The sequence below is a fragment of the Epinephelus moara genome, chromosome 8, assembly GCF_006386435.1.
Source record: "Epinephelus moara isolate mb chromosome 8, YSFRI_EMoa_1.0, whole genome shotgun sequence".
Classification (NCBI taxonomy): domain Eukaryota; kingdom Metazoa; phylum Chordata; class Actinopteri; order Perciformes; family Serranidae; genus Epinephelus; species Epinephelus moara.
The window spans coordinates 21,888,302-21,910,171 of NC_065513.1; the positions used below are offsets into that span (position 1 = coordinate 21,888,302).

Sequence of the window (21,870 nt, forward strand, 5' to 3'; positions counted from 1 at the left end):
ATAATACAACACATGGTGGTTTACAGGGGCACTGGTTGAGCAGAACAAAATGCAGAACCATCATTTCATAAATGAAACCATATATTTGTTGTATAACTTCTAATTTTCTGTATAAACCAATAAATACTGCTGTTTAATGAAAACTGTCGATTTTACTGCTCATAAATAACATTAGCAAAACTGTGCCTGTTTCCATTCACACATTCCTATTTGTTTTCTGAATGAGAGATGGGCAGTCCACCCACCTCCTGAATTTTAATTTAATTGCCTAGAAAGCAGACAGGGAAGACTAAAACCTGGCAGGATGTACCTCAGAGCCATCAATGGCACAAGACGACTCATAAATACTCAAATATTTCTGTTCCTTTTCTTGTCACTCTCACACAGTGAATAGAAAGCCAAAGATGGCAAGTGCAGTATAAATAAAAAATCATTGGCTTACAGTTTCATGAGCTCGCCAGTCGGAAGCTAAACCAATTCAATCTGGAGAATGAATGTGCAGCTCTCTCACCTGATTGGCTGTGTTTATATCGATGCCATTTTTGATATGGTCCAGGGCCTTGTCCAGGTTGCCAGAACGGGCCGCTCGGAGGAAACTGTTGCCAGCATCTGCCTGCAAGCGTAACAGGGAGAGAGGGAAAGAGAGGAGGGGGATAAGGGGTGTAAGAGAAAGTGAGAGACACATAAAGTGAAGGAAGTAGAGAGGGAAAATGGAGAGGGAGACAGAGTTTGGTTAATATTTATTTAGGGGCATTTTTTGAAGGACTGAAGTGTTCACTCGAAATCCATCAGTTTTCCTCTCATGTCACTCCGCCCTTGAGATTTTGGACGGTGCAGTTTGAACATCTGCACCTTTAAATGTGTGTTGAGGGTGCGATGGGCACGCAGGTGATGTGATGGAGTACACTCTAAAAATTTGTCCACAACTCTGTCCTCTGTACTCAGGTGATAAGGCAACTGTGATAACACCAACAGCCACCGGAGTGTCTGTTGTGCCCAGCCGACTGTTGGCTCTTTGTCTGGACTCTGAGTTTGTGTGTGTGTGAATGAAAGAGAGAGAAAGAGATACACAAGGTGAATACGGAGAGAGAGAAAGGGAGGGCTTGGCGAGCCCCGGCTCACGGGCCGGCACATGGCACGTCTAGTGTTTTTGTCTGTGTTTTGTTTGTGTCTGAGGGCTTCATGCCTCTCCCAGGCAGGCAGGGGTGCTGCTGAAACAGGATCACTCATGCGGCACAGGGGGAGAGCGAGGGAGATGAGAGGAGGAGAAGTGGCAGCGACAGAGGGAGAACCACAGGGAGAAGCTCGACTGCGGCAAACCCTGCACTTTTTCCCTTTTCATTTACATAATCTCCTCTCTCCCCTCGCCCATCCCCTCCCTACATCATCTAACCAGCTATCTCAACGTGCTGGTCAGGAAAATCATCATCCAATCATTCAGTGTTTGTTTTCACACAAATGCAGGGAACGAATTCATGTATAATTTTCTGGTCCAAAGGAAATCAACAAATGCTGCCATCCCACACACACACACACACACACACACACCAAAGAAAGTGTTTTTCTTCATAACACATCAGTTTAAGCTGTGTCGTCTATTGTTGTGACAGGGTTGTTGGTCCTCTTTTGACAAAGATGGAGTGAGCCTGAGTAAAAAAAAGAGAAAGGATCCACATGCCTCAAGTTGAGGCATAGCAACAAATGACACAACACACCCTCAGCATGACACCAATGGCACAGCGGCTGTGCAAAGAGAGAGAGGTCACTTTAAAAGAAGACAGGGGCGATGGCAGGGGAACAGGAAACTTTTAAAGGAAAAGTTGCTTCCAGCTGATTGAAGCAGCAAAACACTAAGTGACAATGACTCTTATATCTGGTATAGAGATGAAATGTTTGCAATGGCAAAGTTTCTACTTATCAGATGAACTTCCGACAGTTTGAAGCATCCGGTGTGTGCAGTAATAAATCCTGGGCTTTTGTGTGAGTACACTGACTCATGCGAAGCCACCTGCCTCTGAGTCACTGTCATTTTCTCCAAAAGATGTTTTTGTTTTGAGCTTTTGCTCACAGACAATTTGGAGGCACACTCTGCAGTACAAAGCCTCTGAGTCACACTCGCACACATGCTGACAGGCAAAACACTGATCAGACAGTCCCACACACACAAGAGACACACTGGATGTACTGTACAGCTACTGAAATGCATTTATAAATCTACTATATGATATTTAGATAACTACATTAATAAAAAGATATAACAAAATGAAAAGTACAAGTCTCTAGACAACTGTCTCTAGTTTGGTCTGTCGAGTGTCTCAGTTAACGATTTACTCACAGTTGCCAAGCTGTCTTGGTGAGCCATGTTCTTCCTCTTCCTACTCTCTGACTCCCATCAGACTCTCTTTTTCACTTTTACTTTGAAGGAAACCCACAAACCTCCTCCTCTTTCCAGAATGCAGCAGAGCAGCAAACTGACCCCAGTAACACACACACACACACACACACACACACACACCTGTTACTGGAGTTACGATCACCATACTGAGACACACGATCCCAAAACAGCACTCTTTCTACAAATGAATCTTTGTGAATGTGTTTGGTTTAACACTACTTGTACTTGTACTAGGGGTGGGGGAAAAATCGATATAGCTGGTAACACAATATGTTGCGCGGCAATACTGTATCGATACGATACCATACGATACGATACGATACAATGCGATACGATACATACATAGTCTGATAGTAGTATTGATACACCGAACTATTGATTTTTTAATTTTATAAATGTTGCAAATGCAAATGACATTTTTGGTATCCTAATAGGATATTAAAATCAACTGCTTTTTCAGCCAACTAGACACATTTTGTTGCAATAAAAATGACTGCAGTGAGATGAACCGAGAGAAAACTTGACCTCATTAGATAAAACAGTTGCTAACAAATTTTTACTTTGGGGACGTAATTTGCAGTTGAACAAAAGTAAAAAAATCGCAATATATGTTATTGCAATACTTAGCATATTAGAAGACACTTGAAATCGGCATAATATTGTATCGCGACTTAAGAATGATTAAAGTATCGTATCATGTGTGTGTGAATCCAGGACGGGCAATAGTTGTAGAAGTGAGATTTTCACAAAAATATTTTATGAATCTGATTAATGAATGCATTGTAGGTTTGATAATTGACAACAACCATTTTCTTAGAGATAAAGTTCAAGCTATTGTACTCTATGTCAGACTTTCTGAACCACCGTGTCTGTGTCGGCCATTAGTGCCCTCTAGTGGACTGCAAAATGTTTTCAAGTTAGAGCAAGTAGGCCACTCACTTTTTACATTCAGTTTGTTTACAGATAAGCTAACAGGTGTAGGCTGTAGTGTGGCAAATAATGGAAAAGTTCCTAGAGCCAAAAGACAACAACTAGCCTACTTGTGCTAATTGTGCGTAGATACAATCTGGATTACATTAAATATGGTTTTGTCAATGGAGGCGACAACACAGAGCCCAAATCCCAATGTGTGGCGTGTGGCTTGACGCTCTCAAATGATGTGCTAAAGCCTTCCAAGCTGAAGTGACATCTTGACGCCCAACTCTTGCTGGAAAGCCAGTTGAAGAAAATACATTGACTACAAATACAAAAAAATGTCTGTCCTTTCTTTGGTTACACAATCTAGAGGTGCACCAAAAACTAGAAACCTTGGCAAAAGTGAAGGAACTGGTGCTGCCAGCTGCTGTGGATAAGTGCAGTGAGACGGGCCTTGGCTGTTACATGCATGAACAGATGGGCCTTGAAACAGAAAAGCTTCAAAATCCCTGCTCTTGCAAATACTCTTTAATTATCAAAAGACAGACTTCACCAATGTGAATCATATTATACAAGTAATATACTGCCCATACAGCAGCTACACACACTGTGGTGGATTGTTTGCAGACCCTGCCATGGTGACACAAGAAAAATCCTTCCATCAAAGTGGGAGTAAATACAGCTGATGCAAGACACACACAACCTAACACAATATACATGGTCCCACAGCAAATGCTTGCATGGTGAAACCATAGAGACCCTGGCTGAGGCCCCTCTGCTGGATTCCCAGCCCCCAGACTCAGCTCACTGCCCCCCAGAAACAGCCTGAAGTTTACAAGACTACAGAGACTCACACTGGAATCCCCCCAGAAAGGCTTGAGCTGGTTACAGCAAATTTACTCTCCTAGTGGCCAGTCCTGCATTTTAATGTGTGCGTCCTGCATGTTTCTGTGTGTATCTGCTTACGTCAAGAAGTGAGTGTGTGGTGTGGTAAGATAAGGATGCAGGGGAACCACACCCATCAGCTCACTCAGACATAAACAGGTACAGTGCACATGCATGTACCAGAGGAACACACACATGCAAGAAGCAGCCAAGAAACACTCTGTGGTAATTCCTCTGCTGCGTCTTGCCGGACAATTTAGATGAATGTGTCCCTCTCCCATTATTCCCATAGAGAGTGGACAAGCCTCGGGCACTGGGGCTGAGCAAAAGATGAGCAAGCACATTAATCATACTGTTTTGGAGCAAAAGAAACAGACAATAACCTGCTCAGCAGCTCCACGGTTAACATTAGCAATATCAACATACTGTCGTGCAACTGTCCTCAGGCTAAGACAGCGCAAGGCTCCTCATAATGAAGCTCAAAATTACCAAGTCAAATTATTCCCCTATCTCATCACAGAAAATCCTCTGCCCTGAACTCCCCTCTCCTCGTCTTTATCTCAGCTTGTTGCCTTCCTTCTCTCCTCTTCCCCTTAGCCTCTTACATTTCCCCCTCTCTCTCCCCCTCCTCGCTTGCCTCCTCTGCTGGTGCTGCAGCAGACAGAATGACATCACTCCCTCGCTGGCGGACTGCAGTGTTCGTAAAGTCAACATATACGTATGTGCGCGTATGTATGCACGAGGAGGCATGCCTGAGATCAACATCCCGGCCACGGAGATCCTCTGCAACGGACGACTAGACCTGAAGAATCATCATTTAAACAAGAGATCGATTGTGTGTGTGTGTGTGTTTGTGACGATTCTGAATGGATTCAGACTGAATGTGTGTGTGTGTGTGTCTGTGTGAGTGTGTGTGTGTGTGTGAGGATAAGATTTAACACAATGTGTGAGGCATGAATAGGAGAGTAAAAGACTCTCACGGTCTTAAAACTGTGTTTGTGATCTAACTGTAAAGACCAGGATTGGAGAACTTATGTGTCTGTAGCAGGATTGAAAATGTCTGTTATAACTTTAGGATGCTGTCTCTCCATCTGAATCAAATCTTTGTGTCAACTGTTCCCCATCTCCTCTCTCTTAGCAGTGGCTGCATGCACACATTTGCAGGATTACCTACAGATACTGTAAAGCTGTATTGGAATCACAATAATCTCAGCAACAGAGCTTTCATTTAACCGTTTGTATCATTATGCTAGTTTATGATTTTAGCAACAGATGCTGTCTGTGGTGACTTTAAAGGCAATGACACGATATTCCCAGCTCAATGAACTGTCACTTTACATTATGGTTCCAGCAGTACATCGTGAAAGCATATCTGGGGGTATGAAAGTTGACGGTCAGCTATGGTATTTAAAAAATAATACAACCGGACAGCACATCTTGTGTCTTCTTGATTGCCTGTCAGACATTTTTTACCAGCCATACTTTACATACTTTAAAATAAAGTGTTTGTTCAACTAGAAAAACCTTGTGTTTTCATTTATTTAAGGGTCATCTCAAATGATAACAATCACAGTCTAATACTGTGAAACCGTGATATTTTCTGAGACGGTAACTGTACCATGAAATCTAGACTAGGCATGGGACGATATGGAAATTTCACGTCACGATTGCCCTGGCCAAAATGACTGTGACTCACAGTATCATTCTAATAATCACTGAAATAAGCTTAAAATTTTTGCATACATTTTTGTAAAGAAACACATTTTTATTGCTTCACAGATAGGACACATCTTTTTTAGTGTAATCAAACCTCTTTTAAAACCCTTGGCTTTTCAAATATTTGAAATAGAATCATCTCTTTCCACATGAAATATGACAATGCTTTTTTGAGGTTGGTGCGTTTACAGCCTGTATTTGCAAGGTCTCTTTTATTGTTGGTTGCCCAGCAGTCTCTTTGGGTGCTGCTGGACATGATACTCAACTTATTGTTGAGTATTATTGAGTCTTTTATCGCGATCCGTGATAAAATCTTATATCGTCCCATCTCTAGTCAGACATATTTGATTATAACTATATTCCTGATTATAGATCAAGCATAAACAGGCCTATCAGGGGTTCGAAACCCTTTTTAATAACTTGTGACCCTTAAAATGAAGCAATTTCAATTTATAACTCCCCATCACAAATGAGGGCCTTAATATGGATGTGAGATACAGTATAAGAACTTTGACCAAAGAAAAAATAAGCAGAATTTGTATTGTTTTTCTGTCTAATCCCTATAATAATCTTTCGACCAGTCAGTATGTCATGTCCTTCCAAACAGTCTAGACAAGCTAGTCTACGTCTGCTCAGGTCTCATTGCTACAGAAGAGGGAGCCAAGACCGTTTTGCTAATGCAATCCAGAGACAAATCCTGGAGCTCTTCCACTGAATGTCAAAGGGAGAATCTCTCTGCCAAAGATTTTACTTGGATATGAAACTATTATCCGCTCAAGAGAATCTCAGCATTTCTATTAAAATTACCATAAAAGTCACAATACACAGACAGAGGCCCTCTCTCTCTCTCCCCTTCATACACACACACACACACACACACACACACACACACACACACGCATCACACAAACACACACACCAACAACTGCATGAATTTGCAGACACAGCACCAGGTGCAAATCATAAATATTTCAAGTGCCACCACAGCTATTTGTACAGCCGGCAGAAAGGTGAGAATAAGGTGCATACGTATGTTCAGCATGTCACAAGTCCTGCTTCACTTGCAACAATATCCTGAACTTTAAACATGAATTGTGCAAGCACACCAAAATCTGGAGAACGTCAGCTCCCCATTAAACTCAATATCTCGATGTATTTAAACCACAGCGTGATTGGACGGTTTCTATACATGTTAGGGCAACACTGAGCAGTGGATATGGAAATTACTGCAGAGTGCTTAAACAGCCATTTCATCACCCCTTTTTCTGCTGACTTGCATTTGTTCTAGAAATTGATTTTTTTTTCTCCTCTCTGGCCTTTTTCTTTTTTCTCGGGCCTCCATCTCTGCCTTCATCTCTGAGGCTGCTTGAAGAGGTTGAGCAGGCAGTGGGCTGTTTCCGGCTACAGAGCTGTAGTAAGTGTAGAGTCAGTCAAACTGAGACCCGTGGGACCGTTCAGCTATGGACACATTTACAGGAAGCAAGTGAGCGAGGCACTGGGATGAAGCTGTTACACTCCCCCACTCAACGCTGTCTGTCTGTATGTAAATCTGCCTGTCTGTCTGCTTCTATTCCCTGTATGTGGCGAAGCGTCCTGTCCCATTTTTACTATTTACTTTCTCACACTCCCAGCCTCCCCCTCTCTGTATCCCACTGTTTGTCCCTGCCGTACTCATTGATTGTCTCTTTATATCTGCAGGCTGCTGCAGCCTCTGCGCCTGTATATGAGATTGTCATGGTTATTGTGATCTTTTGTGGGGGTGACAAAGAGGGTGAAAGCCATAGGGAGAAGATAGGGTTTGGAACCTATGGAGGATAGGATCAAGATATGGTAAACATCCTGTGTTTTTAAGCACAGTAACACAATGGTAATTATAGAGAATATAACCGTCTGGAGGGACAGAGAGAAAGTATAATATATTCAGATACTGGGCTGATCTGAAATCTATATTTTGAAGTCTAACACTGTAAAAGTAAACATTACAACTTCTCTGAACTCTGCAATTTATCTGCTCAGAGAGGTTGCTTTTGCAGTGATGGAAAGTAACTAAGTACATTTATTCAAATACTGCACTCAAGTGAGAGTTTGAAGTGGAAAAAAGAGGTGACTAGTAGCTCTGTAAAAGGTTGGGTGCTCATGGAAAACAGGGAACCCAAATAATAACCTACAGTGGTTGAAACATGTTGACTCTTTTAATGATTTAGCCACTACAATAAAGTCTCTTTACTATTTCCTTCCTCACTTATACATTTTGGAGTGCCTGGATTACCTTCCTCTGTAAACGTTTGAAGTACTTATACTTTGTTTGAGTGTTTCTTTTTTATGATACTTTAAACTTCTACCTTTTACAGTCTATGACTTCTACACTATTACATTTTTGAGTAGAATATTGTACTTTTTACTCCACTACATTAATTTGACAGCTGTATTAACTCAAGATTTTACCAACAAAACAAGATTAGTTCCTGAAATGTTTTAAATCAATCCAACAGTATATATAAAAGTAGTAAAAATAGCTCAATTTTCACCAACTACAGCATTAATACCCTGAGTACCATTTATATGACTCAAATTACAATGCACATATACTGTATATAACAGTCTGAAATGGGTCATACTGCATGATACTTTAAGTATGATACTTCTGTACTTTACAAACAATTTTAAATATAGTATTTTAAGTATAGTATTTTTACACTGCTGTACTGCTACAGTTACTTAAGTAAAGGATGCATATACCTCCTGTTTTACTGCTACAGTTACACAGGGAGGTTTGGCTGTTAAAATTAATCAGTGACCACTTTTGTTTACATGCAAATGTCTCTATCTTTGGGAGAAATAAACAATGATGAAATACGTCAAGATGTGAAAAAGCAACAGCTACTGACAGCATTGTAAAATAACTGCAGTTCATCCTCACACAGATAAAGTATAAACACAACAGGCACATTTCTGCAAGTTGCATCATCTCCTCTCCTATCTCCCCAGGTAAGCTGTCACTGACACAAAATTACCGCTCACACACATCCAGGCAGCGGGGCCTTGTGAGCGTACCTCCGCAGGCTCAGTAGATTAAACAGTCTATAGTTGTGAGTGAAGCCACACTGAAAGAACCTCATTAATTGACCTGCTAATCAGTTTACTGACCTCTAGTTTACTTACCACAGCTAATCCTGGTTGACATCATACAATCTGAACATCAAACAGAGGAACAAATGGAGTCAAAAACAAGATTAAGGAGGAAAAACAGAACACGATACACACCCACACATATACGCACTTACACTAATCTTGGATGCACATGCATCACAAGCTCCCTCCCATGTTGCAAAGGGAGGCTAAGCCTGATGAGTTTGATCAGGACAAGTTATGTTTGAGGCTACGATTTGAGCTTCGATTAAGACAAATTTTAACAAGTGACGCATCATTTCCTTACTATGCAGGATCAATGTTTAAATCTCCATGATCTACATCCCTCTGTTGATCATTGTCCTTTGTTATTACTAATGACAAGGGTATATTCAAGACCAAAAAACACAGATAAGCCTTGAAAGCGGAGCCCGGAGGAAGTCTCTAGAACAAGTTCATGAGGACAGAATGGTACTTAGCAAACAGAGAGCAAACACAGAGAGACATGTGCTGAATAAATAAAAAATAGCCTGAACTCAATGGACAAAGAGTAAATACAGATATATTAATATTCATGTGTACGAGACAAAGTAAATATGAAAGAAATGGATTGTAAAACTGGGAACAAAGCCAGTGACGAAGTACTGGCCCATCACTGTCTGGTGTGAAAGACAGGGAGCACTGGCAGGTGCATTACATCTGAGAAAATGCAACCGAGGATTTTATAACAGAAGAAAACATTGCAAAAAGAGGCAGCGTTAAACAACAGTGGTAGAGACGTGTATAGGTGGAGAGATATAATGTGAAGGGACGGAGAGAGTGACAGGAAAAGAGATGAAGTTAGAAGAAGTAGAGGGAGGAAGGTGAAGAGGAGACAGAGAACAGCAGAGATGGTGGTACTCACTCCAAAAGTGACGGTCTTGACTGGCATGCCTGTTGGCCCTCCACTCTCTCTTTCTTACGTTTTCTGTTTCTCTCAAACCCACCAGCTGTCTTTTCTGTTGCCCCCTGCGAATGCTGCGATACAGGGCACGCAGACCCCCGTCCAACGTAAACACGGATACACACACACACACACACACACACCCTGACACACACACTTGAGTAAGCATGGTGGGTGGAGAGACTGGGGAGGGTGGGGGATGAGGGGACGGGGGGCCCAGGGGTTTATCTCTGGAGGAATGCTGCCTGTATCTAAAGACACACATTTCACACACAGCCAAAAACAAATGGGTACCCCACACTCTCACCAAGCGCTTCCTGCCTACATCCTGGCTCACTTTTTGGCTACCCATTTTCTTTAACTTTTCTCTCGTGCTTTTTGCCTCAAACTCCTTTTATAATTTTTGCTCTTTCCTTTCCATCTTTTTCTAACCCTCCGTCTTCCTCCATCACACTCTATGTTCTGCTCTCCACCTCATCTATCCTCTCCACCTTTGAGGTTTTGTTGCACCCCAAACACTCTGCGTCACCCCAACTTTATCCCTCCTTTCTCCTGTCCCTTCTTCCCCACACGTCACGCCCATCTCTGTGTCTCCTGTATGTTTTGTGACAGCCAGACAATCTTTTTTTTTCACGGACCAGGCGATACCAGAATAGCGTAGAGTTACTGTGGAGAATGGGTGTGTTTTTTTCAGAGCTGGTCTGTTTCAGTCTGTGAGGTGACTTACAGTGACAAAGCGCCTGGCGGGGGGGTTGCTGCCACCGCCCCGTGACAATGGGCCAGACACATGGGGTGGGGGGAGCACAGAGGGGCCAGCCTCTCAAAAGGCCCTGCCTCTTTTAATAAAGCGTCCGCCATTCCCTGCTTGAAAAGGCCTCCTTTTCTCTACCTCTCCCCTCCTCTCTCCCTCTCCTGGCTAAATGCTGGGAAAAGCACATCGCTGCCAAAACCATGCAGAGAGATAAATGCTTGTAGGAGAGGGGAAGGAGGGGGCAATGTAGAAAGAAGGCTACGCACTTCTCAGTGCCACTGGACCGTGACCTGGGCAAAAACATCACGTGGGATGTCTCTCCTGTCCACAACATTGAGTTTGGACAGTGATGAGAGCTCCACTGCCAAAGAATGTGGGGCAGGGGACTCCGGACACTAATGTCCATGAAGACATGACAAATTATCCTGTGGTCTTCCACGAAAAGGGGACTGCAACTCTTTCCCTCTGACATAAACCTCCTTTGGCTCAGCCTGCAGAGAGTAACTCGACTCATCTGAGGAGATGAAAGACGACTTATCAGGTCCTGATTGATAAGACCTCCTTAAGGTGCAGAGTGATGTAGGAGTTTTTCTCCAGAGGCCAATTAAGTTCAAGCCCCCCTACACTCAAAAATGTGTTTTGCTTTTTGTTTGTCTTGGAAGCTTAAAGGGACAGTTCACCCAAAAATCAAATTCAGTTCAATTTCTTCTTCCCTGTAGTGCTATTTGTCAGTCTAACCCGTTTTGGTGTGAGTTGCCGAGTGTTGGAGATATCAGACGTAGAGATGTCGGCCTTCTCTTTAATATCCTCCTGAGACCCGAACTTTTGTTTTGTACTGTACGCATTTTTAATTTCTCCTAGCTATTTGGGATCAACAGGGCCTGATAAGTATAAAAAAACTAAACACTGTCAACGATAATGAAGTCCCAATGTCCTCAAACGAGACCTTAATGAAGTCCCAATATCTTCAAACAAGTACTTCCTAATTAACAGTGTCTTAGCTTGTTACTGTTGCTAAAATTGGTCAAATTTGTTGCCGTTTCAAACTACAAACATTATTAATTATAAATAAACAAGTTTCAACCATAAAATGTGATCAGGTTTTAGACCTTGTCCACGTTTGTGTCGGGATCAGCTGAAGACCGACTTGGCAGAGATGGCTGCTATCTTGTTTTTACATGGATTAGTGTATTGTGCTCTCACTACCACTTGATGGCACAAAAAAGTGTCCACGGATAAGGACAACAGGTCTAAGTTAAGTAGAATGAAGTATAACCTTATATCTGAGTTTAACTAATCTATGTATAAGCATGATCTTGTGATTGGCAACTAGTTTGGTAGGTGATATGAAAAGTGAAACTTGTAGCCCCCATTGAACATACACTGAGAATGGACTTTTCAGTGAAGTAGGAGACATCTTGTGTCCAGTAATTTAAGTTTTGTTATACGTTTTTATGAGGCAGGAGGAGTAGATATAATTTTAAGATTTTTAACAAGGTAACTGAACTTCTTTTGTGGAAAGACCAAGTCAGACACAAATTATTATTCAAAGCAGATATTTCTATATGTCTGGAGGGGATCTTTGAGTTCGGAAAACCTACAAAAACATAACTGGCATCTGAAGCAAAACTCAAGTGAGTCTCAAGTCATTGGGCCAGTGGACAAAGACGCACTGGCAAACTCTTACAGAGGCAGGAGTCTCACTGACTGACTGAGAGTATGTGGCTCGGGGAGGTTACCAGTCATTATAAAGCATAGGCCACACTCCGGTCTTGTAACAGGGTTGATTTAGGTTTGGGACAGACGTGCCCTCTGCACCCCGTGTCGACCCCCTCTTGTTGGCAGGATAAAGGGCTACAGCTGTCCACGTGTGCTGCTTGTGGTGGTTTATTGCCCATGTCGTGATGTCTCAGAGAACAGAAACTAAAAGACTGGTGGGGGAAAAGTTGGGGGAGGAATCAACATAAACACTGATAGTGAGTCAGCTGTCTTTCTTCAACTTGTCACACACTTTGCAGTTGTCTGACGTTTCACACACATACACACACACACACACACACACACACACACATTGCCTAAAACCACACAGATAAACCAGGCATAAATTCATAGTTTTAGTTATGGCAGCATGATTACACACAATTAGGCAAAATTTATATTCACTAATATTTTGGACAATACTGTAATCATGACTATTTAACATAAAAAGTCAGTGAATTTATTGAACATATTTTTTTGGCCTTTTAAACAGTGCATTTTCTTAAACTTTAAACATAATAAAAAATACGACAAATGGGACGGATGAATAAAATATATCATATATAAATATAAACATGGCGCAAGAGGAGAGGGACAGACCTCGCGCTGTTGGCTGAAGAGCTGTAGACTGTGATTACTCTGAACAGCATGCATGGGCATAAACTACAGTATTGTATATTTGTATCTATTTATTGTTTTTCCCAGATGGTCTGGATAAGTTACTGAAATCTGTTATTTGACACTTTTTAGAAATACAAATTGGTGTTGATTTCGGGGAGGATACAGGGGCCACATTCCCCCTAAATATTTAGAACGTGCATTTATCCCCACAAAACAACAAATTACTGCAAAGAAATTCACAAGAATGCAGGAAATTAAGTGTTTGATGCTACAGTTTTCTGGCGGAGTACCCCTAAACCCCCTTTCATATGTGTCCCCCCTAAAATTGAAACAAAACCTATGCCCTTCGACATAAAGTCACCAAAAGTGAAAAGCAGCTAAATCTAGCTAGGAAGTCACAGAGTTGGCAATGCTGAGTACACCGCTCTAAAGGAAAGGGGTGCGCTGGGTTGATAATACAAGACAAAACAAGAGCATCATTGCCAAACGGAATGTGACACGATAATTGTTTTTATCTAAATAATGTTGTTTTCATAATCATTGGAAACTTCTTGTGTATTTCACCGTGATGGACAAGTTCCTCCAAAAGAAGCGGTTGGAGACATATGAAATATAGAAGAAGGCACATGGAGGTCTACACACTCTCAAGGCCAACAGAAGGGGGTATTGGCAAAGCAGCATCAGGGACTGTGGTGAGATTAGTTTGGAGGAAGAAAGACACTCCCTGTACAATACGATTGTGAATTAATATTTATAGCTATTCTAGTTTCCAAAGAGAGCCGTGGTAGAAGTGAAATTTACTCTTTGCTTCCGTGTCAGATTTCAATTTGGCCTAACAGCCCTCTAGTGGCAGCGTTATGCTCTGCAGTATTGGCCTGCAGCAGCTTCAAAGAGGGTATGGGCTGGGTCAGGCTGATTACTGCAGCCTGGCACATAACTCACACACACACACACACTTTCAACTCCTTATCCTGTGCTTCAGCTCCTCCTCACAAGCTACATTAAGCTTGCACGGCCTCTGAACTGACAGAGGAGCGGTTTAAGTCAGCATTAACAGCAGCGGGTGTTAAAACTGCCTTCCCTCTGCAGACAGATTACGTATCACATGTCAAAGCACACGCTGCTGCTCACTCCCGTATATACATATTATCATAAATAGTACAGTATGTAAAGATGCCTCAACATGCGCCTCAACGTGACAAAGCCAGACTGACCTGTGGAAGACAAAAACAGGGAGTTAGAAATACTCGAACGAGGGAGGGAAGCAGAAAAGATGAGGGCAAGAGAGAAGAATGACAGCAGCAATATGTCAGCACAGGGCCAGGCTCCCATTCATCTTCATAAGTGGAGAGGTACAGTCGAAAGTGGAAATATGGAGTGAAGATGTGCAGGAAGAGAGAGAAAGAGCATCACCATGGACAGACACTGTCCTCACAAGTCTCCTTGTCTCCCTCTCTTGCATGTACGCAGCATCTGAGCACTCGCAGAGAACACAGACTCCATAATTTAAAACAAAGGCTTGAACCATCCGTCACAACCGGGCTTGAGTCAGCAACAGACAGGATCCGAGCAGCCAGACCATAATTCAATCAGTCTGGTTAATAGACGCAGGGCTGAAGCGGCCCAAGTTTTCAGACTCTATTCAGACTTAATATACTGTCCTGAAACTATGAGAACTCCACGAGGACTCGGAGTTCACCTGCCACTGAACTCATGACTCAGTTAAAATGGGACATAATGCAATTCTTTTAAAAGTCCCACGAGAACACAACCGTACTCTATCCTCTGAGGGAGAGGTGCAGTCAAAAAGAAAAATGTCACCTTGTTTAACTCTTCCAAATCACCTGTCTGTGATGCCTCGTGCTACAGTCGGAGAGAATGTTTTGTTTCATCCTCAGCCAGCTTTTTATTTCCACTAATTTCCACCATTTCTTGCACTTTATAGATTCACTGACACTTCTCAGACAACATACCTGTTGGATTTAGTATGTCACCATGGTAATGATGACAACAGTAGTAATATTGGAAACATTTTCCAGCACAGAAACAGTAAAGGTAGAACTCCTGATTGAAATTAAACATTTACTTAATACTCAATTATTGAGCAAATCCCTCATCGACAGAGGAATCTGTATCTGGCTCTGTTACACTCAGATCCTTGAATAGATTGTGAAATCTGTGCCAAAATGGGGAGACTAGAAAGAAACCCCTTCCCCTTGAATCTTAGGGACAAACAAAAAAGCATCTTAGTGGCTGATTTAGAAAAAAATATTTTGCTATGAATCTCGATTACAGTTGCACTGCAGATTGCAGCTAAACTAGTCTCATATAGCCAGACCTATCTCCACAGCACTGTGTCAGTGCTAGAGAAACGTCTGGAAGCATCCATTATCGTTCTGGTGTAGGGGGAAAACACCCTGGGTTGTTTGTATTTCTCTCAACCAATCAAAATCATCTTGGGCATTACTAAACATAAAATGCAGCAATGGTGCCTGTGCAACACGGTAGCATGCAGAGAGCAGAAAGGGAGGAGAAATGCCAACTGACATCACCAACCATTGGCATATCTGACGAGTCAGACTAGAACCTAAATGGTAAATGATATTTGAGGCAGATATTGATGTTTGAAAGCTAAAAAGGTTGTTTAAGGATCCGTTATATTAAGTTCTTTAATAATTGGAACAGAGATATTAAGTGGGACGTTACAGCTGAAAAATAAACATGTCAGACATTATAACGCTACCAGCTAATGTCTGTAAAACTGAATTTGTATCAATTAAAACTATAAGCAACAAACTTTACAGAATTCTAGACTATAAAACTTTATTTAAAAAGGTTAACAAACAGTCAGTACTGTACCAACCATACTAAACTATAACAAGCATTAAAGCAAATTATTATGCAGTTGAGCCTGTATTTTGACCATTAAATGAAGTTAAAAAAAATCTTAGTGATATTACTAATTTTACTCCTTGTTTCTGTAAATATGCTAGCAAACTAAGAGTTTTTTAATCAACAGATAGAACTTCAATCAAAAGGCATTTCTGTACTGCACTTTTTGTTTAGTCCACATTAGTGTTGTCAATATATTGACACATATACTGAATATTTTAAATGGTTTCAATGCTCATTCTGTGTAGTATCAATACACAGGTACCAGCTGTGCTACCAGTTGCACTTTCTCGCTCTCTTATTGTTAATATTTACTGCAGTCATTCCTCTACTAACCAAAAGAGAGTTAAGTCCTCACTGTCATGTTATAGCCTTGTTATATTAATGTTTTAGATGTAACTGTTATGCCCTCAGTATCAATGTTAATATTTTCCCTGTGGTATCAAAAATGGTATCAAATATTAATTTTTTTCAAGGTATTGTATCAAAGTTAGAAATTCCAGTATCATAACAACACTATCTACATATATGCTCGAGAGATAAATCAGTGAAAAGATAAAATATGCAAATAGTGTTGCTCTGGCTGATGTATCCGTCGGGCTCTATTACAGATATATCAAAGTCATATTCTATTACATGGCAGGTTGTTATTTTAACAATCCTTGAGGGTGACCTTATGAGTCCTTTACCTTTCTGCATTATATTGTTCTAAATGCACTGGATTGTCAGTTTACAGTTTCTGTGGGGAGTATGGCATTTCCAGACATTTGTTTGGGCTTGCCTCAGTGCATCACCAGCGTCATTTCTCACCATAAATAGCGGAAGCATAGGAAACAAGCCAGGAAAGAAAAGATGAAAGAAGAGATGGATGTAAGGAGCGAGAAGTACTCAACACAGCTGACAGAAGGGAGGACGTTTCGGGCACAGTGGTAACTGTGCTGATAAATAAATATGTGCCCGGGGAGCTGCACTGAACCTGTTCGCCTCAGTTTGTACTCTATTTTTTTCCACAGTCTTGTTGACAGTGCGATGGCATCTTCATCTGCACAGCTCTGCTGAGTCAGATCCTGATTTCTCTTCCTCCTCTCTCACGCACACCTTCCATCACCATGTTATCTACACTGTGGCTTCCTGCAGCAAAGAGGAAACTGTACAGACTTCAATGTAAGGTCAGCTCTTAATTTACAAATAAATACATATTTGATGCTGCTTTCCACTTGAAGAAACCGTTTCTGTTGCCTCAGGGCCCAGATGCTGAGCTGCCATGTGTGTCTGAGACTGACGTGTTAATAAATATTAAGCAAGCAATTAAGGGAGATGCTCTCATCAAATCAGAGCAGGGCCAGTCAAAAGAGAGATTATAAAACTGACTGATCTATTACTCCACTGCCTCCGTCTGCCTGCTTTAATGCTGCCTCACACACATACGGATTCAAACGCACACTCACAAATACAGACGACTCATCATACACACTCACGTACGTGTCAACACACACATTCACCTACAGTGCGGTACATGCAGGTGCATAACACGCACGCTCACTCACATTCGACACACATACAGTATGCAGCTCATAGCAACCTTCCAAATGCAGGCGAACACTTCAAGCAGCGGTATACTCAAACTGAAAAGGGTCGTGCAACTCGTCGTCCAACCGTGTGAGGAGGCCAACTTGTTTCTTTCTCTGCTTTTTTTTTTTTTAACAGGTGGTGCTAGAAGCTGGTCGTCATAGCGAGATGGTTACATTATGAGTCAGAGGTTGGATGGTCTGCAACTCAGTTGGAGCCTGACGGAACTTGAGGATGGATTTGGGCTGGTCCCACTTTCATATGATTATGAGAGGGTTCAGGTCGAGGTGGGCCTAACATTCATATATCACTGTAAAATATAAAATTACAGTCATACACTGATAAGAATGCATACTGATCATTTAATCCATCATGTTTTACTTTTTTTTAACTCCTGGCTGTCGTTGCCTGCGCTCTACTCCAGTATGGGATTACTATATTTCCTCTAGTGGGATGTTAGAGTTTGACTTCACTTCCACCTACTCCACAGTATGAATCACAAACTGCTAACGTAAAGCAACACCTTTTGTTTGAGGTTAAATGGTGGTGGGTTGCATTAAAAAATATGTTACTATGCTATATTGAAATAAATGCTCTGGAGGAAACCTGGATATAGCCTTTGAAATTACAAAGTAAAAGCACAGTTTAATTGACCAAGTAATTTACCAGTCTCGTTTAAGTGTTGTCAACGGTTAAATTAAAACATAAAAATTACACGACATTTCAGCTTCAGGGAGCACAGACATTTGATCTTTCGGGTTTTGGTCTGTGTGGAAAACGAGCTGTGCATGTTCAGCTTGGAAACGTCGAGCAGAAGTAGAAGCTGTCTGTGGAACACTGAGCAGATCTGTCTTAGATATTGTTTAGATTTCCTCTTGATTTTGGTCGTACCCTCCATTCTCAGACAGTCGACCCGGTCTTTATCACTGCTGATGTCGACGGGATGCAGGATGTGTAACGTCTTACACTGACTCTGTATGCACTTTTCCAGTATCGGCAGAAAGATTGTCCATTGCAAAGGTGTGTTCTACAGCTTTCCGACTTTTCGACCAGCACTTCTTTTGGAGTATACGTCAACCTTTACCATGCACTCTGCGCATTCACCTAAACACATGCACATGCTCGCATGCATGCACATTGTCGCTCAGTTTCTCCTTTTTTGTCACACAAAAACTGATTGTAAGTAAAGTGCCTAAAAAAAGGTGAACAAATTAAAAACTGTTTTAAAAGTGGGTAAAGTGAATTGATATAAATAAAATAGAAGTGTAAAAGTTTAGGAGGATGTAAAAAGTTCATAAGACTTTATTTGGACAGTCCACCTACAGATAGTTTACAACATTTCAACAGCGTATTCGTTTAGATTCAACAATGCAACTGTTGATTTATTCTGTAGATGTTTAACAGACTATCTATAGAGAATATGTGACAATTAATGAACATACTTTCTTGGACTATTCACTAAACCTGTGCTGCAAAAGTTGACTGAACTAAATTACTGTGAGAATTTATGGTGCATTGCCACATAGATACTATAGATAAACATCTACTGAATAATGGGAAACAGCTGAATTGTTTAATCTCAACTAATAAATTGCTGAAATGTTACAAATACTCTACAAACTATCTGTAGGTGGACTCAAAGCTTTAATCTGATTTTGAAAAGTGGAAAAAGTCTCAAAATGGCTTCCTTGCATCCCTGTGTGAAACAAGCTAAATATTAAGCGGGAAGTTCAGTGTGTCTTCACATTTCTTTGAGACAAAGTAATACAAAATTAAATACTTCTGTTCAGTTTGAACTGGTGATATTCATATTTCATGATACAGTGACATGTGTATGACACATTTTTCACTTCAATATTATGTTAATCCTGTTATTGGCCCCATTTACAGTTGTACGAGTGTAAAATGTCTTGTTATAATCTATGAAATGTGCTGGTGTTTATGAAGAAACCGTTGCCACCTGCAATGCTACATGAGTTCTTACTGAAAGTTTGAAATGTCCACTTTTAAAGGGACTTTGAGAAATGTTCAACCCAGTGTAGAATAAACCCAGTACAGTGAACCTGTCCTGTAGATGTGGTTTGCATTATAAAGCCATTTGGGTTATAGTAACTTTGGATGGCTCCATTGAAAGCATTCTTTGTAGGCCAGATTGTTCCCATGAGGCGTCTCACTTTTGCAAAAAGCCAGAGAAGATCAGTTCTTAATGGGTCAGCAAGACGAGGAGAATCCCGCTCTCCTGTCTTCTTCCTAAAGTTGGTATCTGGCCAACTGAGACATTATTACACGACTTCTGCAGTTTTGCACAATAGGAGCAAAGCCCCCTCTACCTTTAATCTGAATTATGTGGAGCTGGTATCAATAACCCTGGGATAAAAATGAGAGTTACAATATTTGAATAAGCCATGGCCTTTCACATGTAAATTAAACTCTGCCCCCCTAGCCGAAACAAATTACAGCCAACTGCTGGTGGCTGGACATGAATGGGCTTCCTAATGTAGTCTGCATCTACAGTGGGCTGGGGAGCAGCTGGAAAAGAGAAACTGAGACGGGGGAGAATTTATGTGACAGTGCAGAGTGTGACAGTTTGCTTTTTTTTCATATTGAGTCTGCCATGCAGCCGTACTGTGACGAATGGGGCTTGGCTCCCTGAGCATCTGTCTCCAAGGACTCACTGAGGGGTAATTAGAGCTGTGGGATGATAAGGGATATTCTCTGGGCCCACTAACTATTAATGGTGGCAAAGGGGACGGGGCCTTTACACAGACCTCTGACATCTCACAATTCTGTCGTACAGGAGGGGGTGGGGTGGGACGGGGCGTTTGATGAAGCGTTAGATTTTGGTGTAAATTAAATCAGCCCTCAGGGAAAGAGTCACGGTTTGTGAGACCAGCTGAAGGGGTTGCTGTGAGTTTTATATCACAAAGCTGCCGACTGACTGATCTGAATTATTCTGAAGACTGAGAATAATAAAATCAAGCTGGAGACACTTTAAAAGAAAACTATGGTCTACTACTTTTATGTTCTTTGCTTGCACCATCAATCTTACAGTTATAAGACTGATTTCACAATACTAATTGCTGAGATCTCAAAAAGCTGCAACTTTGCTTAAACAGGGTAACAAGCACGAGCGGTCAGACAGTCAGCATGTAAACATTTCCCAGGTAAGTCAAATTTATTTGAAAGTGAAAACAAATAATTCTGCAATTATTGAAAAGGTCCTTAATAAAAGACCATAAACAAATATTTTCAGTATGAAAACATTCTTTTGTATACCGGCTTGTTTCTAGCACTGTCTGCTATAACCGTTCAACACTGCAGCTCCAATCACAATGGGCACGTGTTGGTCATAGCTCCCATGGGGTCAGAGAATGTATCCTAACTCTCATTTAATAGCTTTGGCCCATAGACTACATTGGGATGCCAATACATACATTTAAAAAACTAATTTTTGTAGGCTCTGTTAAGTTTTACAAATATAAAACTTCCAAGGATTAAGAATGACCTTGGAGGAAACTTGTATTCCCCATGTCAACAGTTTTACAGAAGTCTTTTTTATAATGGTGGTCAATGCTAAAAATGCTTTCTGGACTGTCGGGGGTATTTTTGTTGCAATGCCTTGTTTGGCCACTAGCTGACCGACTGTCGTAAATTGTGCACACACAGTTTTCCTGTGCAATGAGGGATTATTGTTGACTTTACTTCAGATAATCCAACTGAACTGTTTACATGATTGACTGACCGTTCGTGTTGGTGCCATGTTATTAGCAATTCTGCCCAATTTTCAGACCTCATTAATTTACTCAGACTCAGACTCAGACAACTTTATTAATCCTACAAGGGGCAATTGGTTTGAGCTAATTTATCTGGTGTCCACCGTATTCTCTGATAGATTGAACCAACGGCTGGAGCTGCAATGAAGTTGTAAAACCCCTTTAAGATGCAGGACTGGGGCAGTAAAGGTTGAGAACTGCTGGCAGGAGGGGACACTGTGTCACTCTCTAGCTAACACTAGTTGAGGAAGCAGACATCCTGTTGCAGGGATTGGTTTATGCTGCTGTTGTTTTCCACTGCTGTGTTGGCTAAAGGCCAGTGACGGGGACTGGGCTCTCCAGGACGATCTATCACTGCACCACTCTTTCTCTCTCTGTCTCTGTACTCGGGGACAGACAAGGTGTTTGCATACCTCTGCCCCCACTCAGCAATCACCATTCTCCACCTGTATCCACTGTTTTCTACATTCCCTTTCCTCACTTGGTCATTTTGTCATTTGCAAACTATCAGGGAGTTACTAGG

The 21,870-nt window shown here is 41.4% G+C and overlaps 1 protein-coding gene across 1 annotated transcript in view; it reads right to left on the minus strand.

The window, feature by feature from the left end:
• Positions 1 to 10,123, minus strand: part of ank1a (ankyrin 1, erythrocytic a) — a 56,875-nt gene extending 46,752 nt beyond the window's left edge. Inside the window, exons 1-2 of the mRNA XM_050050138.1 lie at positions 9,945 to 10,123; positions 512 to 613 (exon numbers count right to left, since the gene is read on the minus strand). Of these exons, the coding sequence (XP_049906095.1) occupies positions 512 to 613; positions 9,945 to 9,971 (129 nt within the window). The 5' untranslated portion in view covers positions 9,972 to 10,123. The remainder of the gene's footprint in view (positions 1 to 511; positions 614 to 9,944) is intronic.
• Positions 10,124 to 21,870: the final 11,747 nt, after the last annotated feature.